The sequence below is a fragment of the Hakea prostrata genome, chromosome 4, assembly GCF_041222555.1.
Source record: "Hakea prostrata isolate BN-2017 chromosome 4, UWA_Hpros_2, whole genome shotgun sequence".
NCBI classification, from domain to species: Eukaryota; Viridiplantae; Streptophyta; class Magnoliopsida; order Proteales; family Proteaceae; genus Hakea; species Hakea prostrata.
In genome coordinates, this window is record NC_142603.1 from 7068808 (window position 1) to 7077784 (window position 8977).

The following is an 8977-nucleotide window of genomic DNA, read 5'->3' on the forward strand; positions in this document are numbered from 1 at the left end:
CTCCACATTTCTCCATTATATATATAGTTGATCTAGGTGGTAAGATAAATATATATTTAAATATATAGCCAGACTTTGTCTATGGTCCCAAGAAAATTTAAATTATTGATTTCATGCTATAAGGCATTGATCTTCGGTAAATTCAGCTAACCCTAATTTCACATCTAAATGGCAACGATCCACCTCCTTTGTTGAGGAAGGAAACCACGGTAACGACCAACTGCTGTCCCTTATAGTGATTATTAAAATGGGGTAGTTTGAAAGCTCCAAAAAATCTAAATGAGAATTAGTTTTAATTAATAAGAAATTCCCAGTGTCATCTTTTGAGTTATTATTAATATATAAGAAAAACCCCTTTATTAATAACATCATTAAACGTCAGTTTTTATTTATCTATTTATAATATTATATTTTATTTTAAGTTTAAATATATTTTTTAAGGTACATTATCTCTCAAACTTTATGAAAATTTATAATTAGGAAAGAAAGAAATCGAAGATAATAAAAAAAATAAGAAAAAAAGAATCAAGTGTGAATTTTTCATTCTAAGTTCATTATTGTCTTCTAAAAATATTCAACTTACATCAGCATTTAACGTTGTTTTCTAACGAATAAGGTTGATTTAATATATTTTGACTTTCTGCTTCATCGAGGTGCTTGAAGGAGAAGCTCTAGCGCTAAGAGAAGGATTACTTCAGTGTGTGGCTGAGGGGTTCGAGATGATTGAAGCTTAGATCGATTGTTTGCAACTTTACAATGTTCTTGAAGACAAGATTCAAACCCCTATTTGTGTGGACAATTTGAAATAGGATATTAAGTACTTAGCTAGAAAATTTGTAGGTTGCAAATTTATTTTCTCTCCAAGGGAGACTAACAAGCGTAGTCAACGACTCTCTCAACGGAAGGCTTACAAACGTCGATCTGCTCTACACCGGGAGGTTTGACTGGCCTATTTCCACTACCTGAATTTCCAGACTTTGTAGTTTGGATATATCTCCTTTTGTTTCAGTTGAATGAAATGTAGTTTAAAAAAAAAAAAAAAAAAAACAACTCAGATATTAATTTAAAAGGTAACTTGGGGAAGGGGGTAGTTGGTGCTGCAAATTTTCCAAATTAATAACGGACCAACTACTATAGCACGTTCTGTTATCGGACGGCACGAAGCGGCGCTTGTTAAAGTTTTTTTTTTTTTTTTGGGTAACAGCATGTTGAGGACTTAAGTGTAGCTTGATTTGAAGGTTGACTTTGGCGAAAAAGAAAATTTTGAGAATTGCAGTAATTAGGTAAAAGTGTGTAGTGTTTCCGATCGTCTTCATTTATTTGAGCTCTACTCAGGTGTTGTGGTCGAAATTTGTGGTGTTGCAGTTAAATTTTACTCAAAAAATCATTTACATGAAACGAGTGGTCAAGACTTCGTCTCTACTAAAAGTTTCAATTTGAACCGTATACTGCACAATACTACCACAATACTGAAGTAATTTCCCACTTACATGAGTGTAGGACTTGCATTGCTCTTACTTAAGATGGATAGATCATGTGAATATAGATTTTATACTTTAGAAATGCAAAGTTGCTCTAGTGGTCAAACCAACACTTCTTAGTATTGATGATTGATGCGTCAAAAAACTTATTAGCACTCAAATTCTTCAATGCTTGCTTACAAAATAAGGTTAGACGTAGGCCGACTTCAAGGTCAAAATGCCACATCCGAATGTTAAGTTAGCAATGGATCACCACATATCTTTGGCTTAGTTTATATAAGGTTTACCGTTTACCGCTATTGTCTGATTTGTTCATAATCCTTCATAGTGGCCATTCAATCATAGGATTTTTTCCCCCTATTTCGGAGTCGGAGTTACAGTTTCTTCATATAAAGAACATGTTTCTTTTCATGACTGTTGAGTTCCTTCTTACTTATGCTACTTGATGGTTCCATCTTCTGACCATTAAAGGTTGTGCTTTCGACTTTGGTCCAGACATGCGTAATGTCCCATCCACTATAATATAAAAAAGCGCATTTCTACCGGAAAAACGAATGTGGATTTTGTAACCGACACGGGGGGAGAGAGGGAGGGGTGATGGCGACCGGGACTCCAAGTCGCGACTTTAGAACACTGAGTTCCGTCTTCTGCACTTTGAAGAGGAAAGACTCGAATTAAGTAGTGAAACTGACATACGTCAAAGACTCGGCACAAGTCTTATCTGAGTCTCCCAGTGATACTGAGAACTTTCTCCGAGTCTTCGTTCTCTTCTTTATCGTTTCTGAATTCTCTTTCTCAAATCTCAACCCTAATAAATAAAAGTATACATGAATAAGTAAATTCTTCGAGTATCTGAAAATCAGATTCTTCTTCTAAGAGCCAAGAGGAGTTATTACCTCTATCATTAAAATCCATGGCCTCTACTTGTTCTTGTAGCTGTAAGTTTCAAGTTCTTCTTCTGTTATTGTTTATTTTGATCCTCGACTTCAGTTTGGAGAGCTGTTATGGTCAAAGGACCTTCAGCTTCGATGTTCACCACAGGTTTTCCGATCAAGTTAGACAAGTTTTTCCAGTTGACAACTTGCCGGAGAAGGGAAGTTTTGGTTACTATAGTGCCTTGGCCCATCGAGACCAGTTTCTTCATGGCCGTAGACTTGCCAAATCCAGCAGCAACGATCCGATTCTTACTTTTGTCAAAGGAAATATAACTCATTTGATCACCTCTTTGGGATTGTATGCCCCTGCTTCCTAATTCTTTATCCTCTTCTGGATCCTTTAACTTTATCGTTTCATACAATTTGAAGCTTAGTTTTCTAAGTTTCATGCTTTCGCAGTAGGAATGAGTAATTGCTGTCTCTTTTCTTCTTCTTTTTTCAGTTTGCATTACGCCCGTGTTTCCTTGGGGACACCGAGTGTCACATTTTTTGTGGCACTCGATACTGGAAGTGACCTATTTTGGGTACCCTGCGATTGTGTCAGCTGCGCCCGTTCGTTGCAAACTACTACCGGAGATGTAAGTTGAGTTAGTCGTTGTTATCGATTCAAATCCGTTTTCCCCTTGCAAAGATTGTCCTTGTTTCAATTTGTATTTTCATATGTTTGGTTTAAGAGATATCTTTGAAGTATGTAATTCATGGAGAAAGCGATTATTAATCCATATTTAGCTCCAATTGTACAGACATAATCAAATTCACCTTCATAATATGATAGATTGTCGTAGACTTTTATATTTTAGAACCAAACCTGGTGATTTTTCATAGATCTTGCTATTTACACAAACTACTATGGAGAGTGAGGGTGTTATTTGTGGAAGAATGAAAACATGAATAGTGGTCTAAATTTGAGTTGCCAAAACGATACTTTGTGTAGTCTTGTAAGGTTCTTTTCTGAAATCAGGGAACCAGTTAGCTATGCAATTATTCATTTGGGGGAGTCTGTATCATAAGATACAGGAATAGGGATTTAATTGTTGTTAACAACCATGGAATGATCTACTATATCTGACCCCAGTTCAAAACAGTTAGCAAGATAAGCAATGCGCGATTAACTTCGCATCCCCCTTCAACTAGATACTACATTTGTTCCAAGTTGCCTTTAAACTTGTATCTTTTAAAACTTATGTTCCACAGAATCTTGATATGATTACATTTCTGAGGCTTTCTGGCTTAAAATATACAACTTCTTATGTACAAGTGCTCTTTTCTAATTTCTTCCTAAAAAAGCTCATGTTGTGACAGGTGGATCTGAACATTTACCATCCTAATGCATCATTGACAAGCAAAACTGTTCCCTGTAACAGCAGTTTGTGTGACCAAAATCGTGAATGCCTTTCTCTTAACCAAAGCGCTTGTCCCTATCAAGTACTGTATCTTTCTGCTGCTACTTCAACTTCTGGATATCTTGTGGAGGATGTTTTGCACTTGACTACAGATTATAGTCAGCCAGAAGCTGTTGAAGCACACGTCACATTTGGGTAACATAATTATGATATTGACACTTTCCCTACACTTTGCTATTTTTCATCTATTTGGATATAGTAATTGTCCTCTTTTTCATCTTTTCCTTCTGTAATCTGTTCCGTTAAGCGTGTAGATGATATGTTTGAATGTTGGAGACACCTTGTTTGATCAGATAATGATAACTTCTTTGAGCAGCTGTGGTCTAGTTGAGACTGGTTCTTTTTTGGATGGTGCTGCCCCCAATGGTTTGTTTGGACTTGGTATGGATAAGGTGTCCGTCCCTAGCATTTTATCAAGTACAGCCCTTACTGCGAATTCTTTTTCTATGTGCTTTGGATCTGATGGGATTGGAAGAATAAACTTTGGTGACAAAGGTAGCCCTGACCAAGCGGAAACTACATTTATTATTAATCAATCACAGTGAGTGGCCATTTCTTAGTTTGCTTTTGGCATGTTGTCTGGCTGATTTAAGATGTTAATTTTGACCAATAAGAAATGATTATGATGCTGATGTTTTCTCATCAAATTTACACTCCAGCCCGACATATAATATCAGTGTGACTCAAATAACTGTGGGGACAAAGCTCACAAATGTTAATTTTACTGCAATATTTGACACGGGTACCTCATTCACATACTTGAATGATCCAGCTTATACACAGCTTTCTAAAAATGTAAGTATTTAAGGCAGTGAAATTCATTATTATTCTAATACAAGTGATGTTAAATGTGAAACTTTTGCTCTGTTGCAGTTTAATTCACAGATACAAGACAAACGCCGTCCATCCAGTGCTCACAGTCCTTTTGAGTATTGTTATGACTTAAGGTTGTTTATCTGGAAGGTTAACTGATGTTTACAGTTGTTTTCATCTTGGACACCCTAATCAATATTTGATATATGCAGTTCGACTTCTTCAAACATAACAATACCCACATTGAATCTAACAATGGGAGGTGGAGCCCAATTTTCTGTTTATGATCCAATAGTTGTCTTTATTGAAGGGGTAATGAGACATTGTTTCTATTACACTATGTCTTTGCTTTGCTTCTATTTTTTGGGATAGTCTTAATTGTTGAATTGATGTTTCAGGATTCAATTTCATTTTATTGCTTGGCTGTTGTCAAGAGCAATGGTGTGAATATCATTGGACGTAAGTTTTCTTCCTTCTTGTTCCTTCTTTTAGAAGAGGGTTGGGGGATTTTATTACAAAACAATGTCTACATTTTTTATTGTGATCTTTTCTTTATCCATAAATTCAGTTATACTTTTGCAGTTTTTGTCTCTATTCTCTCTTTTGTGTGTGTAGGAACATCGTATTGCATTCAAACCATCAAAATTGATTTTTATTTCTATTTGTAGAAGGCAACTTTCATTGACATAAACAATGGTGTTGTTAAAGCATGTTCTTGACACTGGCTCTGCGCTCGAGTCAACCATTAATTAGGCAAGACATTGTTACCTGCACAGTTTGAGGTCAATGATGCATTATGTCGACTAGGGGTTATCGCTTAGCTAACTAACTGCATGACAATAGTGGCCTGTTGTGTTGAACATACATGTCTAATAGCCTACTCAGGTTCTTCCCAACAGGCACCTGAATATCTGCCACTTATATGGCAATCACTGTTTGATAATTAGAGAGGGATAAGGGATATTGATTGTTTATCTGTTCACTTTCATAATCTAATCATATTTTCCTGTGCACGTTTATTGTTACTCAAGGAATGACTCTGCACTTCATAGTAGTCAAGACTAACCTAGGTAGTTGAGGGGTGCCTAAGTGCTTAGGTAATAAGGCATTGCCTAATGACCAAGACACTTAAGTGTCATATTTTGTTTCCCCTCTTTTTTAACATTGTTTAATAGCCTACATTGTATATTATATATCATCAAAAATCAACGGTAAGCCACAGTAACTGATCAAAATCAACATTAAGCCATACCTCTATCAAGCATCAATATTAAATGACATGAAGTCATCAAAATCAATGTAGAAATAGAAGACAGCAGAATGATGGTGGAAGCTATTGAAAGTTTGAAACAACCAGAACATGACGACTAGAGAACCCTCTCCCTCTTCTTATTTGGAGACAACTAAGTTGGTTAGGTAACTGATCCTATATGGGTTGAATAGCTTTCATAATTTTAATTTAGTTATTGCTAATAGAACTTGGTCACTGTCGTATATATTTCAAACTGTAGTGATTTTATAAAATATTAAAAAAAATACAGATCTATGTTCTGAAACCTAGTCAAATCCACCAACAGTAAAGATGTGAATGAAAAATTTCACTTGCTTTTCTATTATTAGGTAATAAAGGCATATGTTTTTGTACCATATCTGTTATGTGAAGACTAGCTAAAGACCAATCCTGCTGTATTGGGAAAAATTGAGACCTCCAGTTTTTTTTTATTGGAATTGTACTCTCAAACATGAGTACTTGATAAAACCAGTGTTTTCAGGTTACTTTTAGTAACAGTCCACTCTGAGAGCATTTTGTGTAATTATTTGATATAGGTGAAGCCTGGGCTACACTGAGTTGACTACTTGTCTGAGGCAAAAATACTCTGGACATTATATTTTGAGTTTAACTGCAGTGGTATGAGTTTTTTGATTGTCCACTGTTAGTGATGAGTCTAGAACTGTCCTTTTCCGAGTGCTGCATGTGTTCCATTGTAAACAGCCGGATCTCATTGTAGCCTGGCAAGGTATTTGGACAGTGTAAATTGCCTTCTACAGTCACGATCAACTTGCTTTTATAAGCTTAGACTTTGATTGCCTGGCAATGCTAAGTTAATTGTGTTTGACATCAATGTAATGTATGATTTCTACTTTCTGGATTTATCCATGGTTCTCTAATTTACCATGTAAATCCTGTATACCTGCATCTTCTGTGTTAATTGTTGCTTACAGAATTATTTGGTCTTGTGTAGAGAACTTCATGACTGGTTACCTTATTGTATTTGACCGTGAAAAGTCAATACTGGGTTGGACGGAATCTGACTGTGAGTACCATGAAGTTATTACAATATTTTTTTCCTCTATATAATTAATCACTAAGAGATTTAAGATGGGGTTGATCCCTTGTTTGTATTTACCTCAGGTTATGCTATCAACGCTACCCCTACTATGAATACACAAACCAATACTACCACAACTCCTCCAAAAAGCTCCCGCAGCTCCACAGCCTTGCCTCCTGCCACTGCCATGGAGCCAGGTAGCATTTCCCCAGGATCTGCAAAGCATACTGGGAATGATTCTTCGTCTTCAGGGGCACCATCAGCTTCATTTCACTGGTCTCAGAGATTGAACCTCTGCAATTGGGGTTCCTTGATAATGTTTCTTGTACTTTTCACCATTATATGATTATTCGTTCTTCAGCCAACTAAAAGTTTGTTAGGAGCTAGGTATGTATATATTTATAGGTCCTTCAGTGAGCCCAGTTTTACCCACGAATGGGGCTTATTTATGTGGTCTTCTTTTTGATAATTTTCATTGGATTATTCTCGTATGATCAGTTGTATATATGACCAATAAACATGTATACTCCCTGTAGCTTATTGCTCGAGTTGAGGGGGTCGGTGCTGCAATATTGTATTACTGAATTTGAAGGTTTTGTTTATTCTACCATTGAAGGTTAAAGTATCCACCAATTCAAGGAGATCAAGGAAGCAGCAAAAACCACTGGTAACTGTTTCTGCAGCAGCAGAATAACCCCCTTTCTCCCCCCAAAGAAGGAAGGGAAAAAAAAGGGGGAGAAAAATATTAGTTGATTGCTTATTGAGAAATGTGGAGCTTCAGACTCAAAAATACATTCAATCGCCTCCGTTCTCCGTCGTCCGCAGCATCAAGTGTGACATTTTTATTTTTGTTGATCCAAAACCCAGACCTGGTGATAAGATTGCAGGAATGGAAGCAAATAGGGATACGGAATGGAATGTAATTTGTCCTAAAAATAAATAACTCTAAATTTGACATCAAATAAACCTATTTTGAAAATGAGAGAAGAACTATGACACAAAGAAGTATTAAAAAAAATATTTACAAAGAACCATGCATGTGAAGTTCTCAACATTAGAGTCTCTGGTCCATTTCATTGCTACTTCATAAGATTTTTGTTTGGGCCCCCGCGAACACCCCCCCCCTACGGGCCGGACCTCTTCTAAATTAAAAACAAACATCTCCCCATAAAACCAATAATGTCTCCCACTCTTTTTTTGTTGGTCCACCCCACTTATTATTTGTCAACTGGGTCCCACCTCCCGGGCCGGAACTGGTTACCCCCCTCTCGTACGATCCCGGGGGGGGCTGGATCAGTACCGGGATTTGTTCTCCCTCGGGTTTTTTGTTTTGGTGGCGCCTTCGGCTTGCTTTCTTTCCCCTCCCTGTTCGTTCTGTGTCGGGGGGTTGGTTCTTTCCGTTTTTTTTCTTTCCCTCCTTCCCCTTCTCCCTTTTTCCTGTTCCTTGTTTTTTCCTTCTCTTGGCTTCCTCTTGCGCTTTCCGTCGTTTTGCTCCTCTGGTGTGGGGCTCCCGGGGGTTGTGTTTTTTTTTCTTTGGTTTTCTTCTTCCCCCTCTTCGGTTCTTTTCTTTTTTCTCTTTTTCTTTTTTGTGTTTTTTTGGCTTTTGTTTTTTTTCTCCTTTTGGTCTCTCTGCGGGTTGTGGTGTGGGTTTTTGGGTTTTTTGGTGCCCTCTCGCTCCTTCGGGGGCTTGTTTGTGCGTTGGTTGTTGTTTTTGTCGGCTTGTTTCGGGTGTTTTCCTTTTTGTTTTTGTTTTTCTTTCTTTTTTCCGATACAACAACGCTATTTTATATTATACATATCATGAGCAATGTTGAACCCATGACATATTCACTAAGAAATGTTCGTCATTAGATTCATTACTATTCGAATAATTCTGTGTGACATAATGGCATCACCTCAAAATAATGGATGATGTGCAGTGCAAGTACACTGCCGGCAAGAACTTTTTTTCTCGTTTCCAAATATGCCCCTCTGTTCCATCAAATGACATCAAAGTACGATTCTACCACAAAATT

The 8977-nt window shown here is 37.0% G+C and overlaps 1 protein-coding gene across 1 annotated transcript; it reads left to right on the top strand.

Annotated features, from left to right (window-relative positions):
• Window positions 1-2132: 2132 nt before the first annotated feature.
• Window positions 2133-7694, top strand: LOC149017495 (aspartyl protease family protein 1-like). Its single transcript, XM_089151825.1, has 10 exons — window positions 2133-2714; window positions 2859-2994; window positions 3719-3954; window positions 4136-4360; window positions 4479-4614; window positions 4693-4766; window positions 4845-4944; window positions 5031-5091; window positions 6876-6947; window positions 7046-7694. The coding sequence occupies exons 1-10, from the start codon at window positions 2395-2397 to the stop codon at window positions 7306-7308; spliced, it is 1623 nt and encodes a 540-aa protein (XP_089007951.1). The 5' UTR covers window positions 2133-2394; the 3' UTR covers window positions 7309-7694.
• The last annotated feature ends 1283 nt before the right edge of the window (window positions 7695-8977 follow it).

Excerpts from the sequence above, each read along its gene's own strand:
- LOC149017495 (XM_089151825.1), top strand. The coding sequence starts at position 2,395 with ATGGCCTCTACTTGTTCTTGTAGCTGTAAGTTTCAAGTTCTTCTTCTG. Across the intron at positions 5,092-6,875 it reads TGGTGTGAATATCATTGGAC|AGAACTTCATGACTGGTTAC; the intron begins GTAAGTTTTCTT and ends GGTCTTGTGTAG. Across the intron at positions 6,948-7,045 it reads GGGTTGGACGGAATCTGACT|GTTATGCTATCAACGCTACC; the intron begins GTGAGTACCATG and ends TATTTACCTCAG.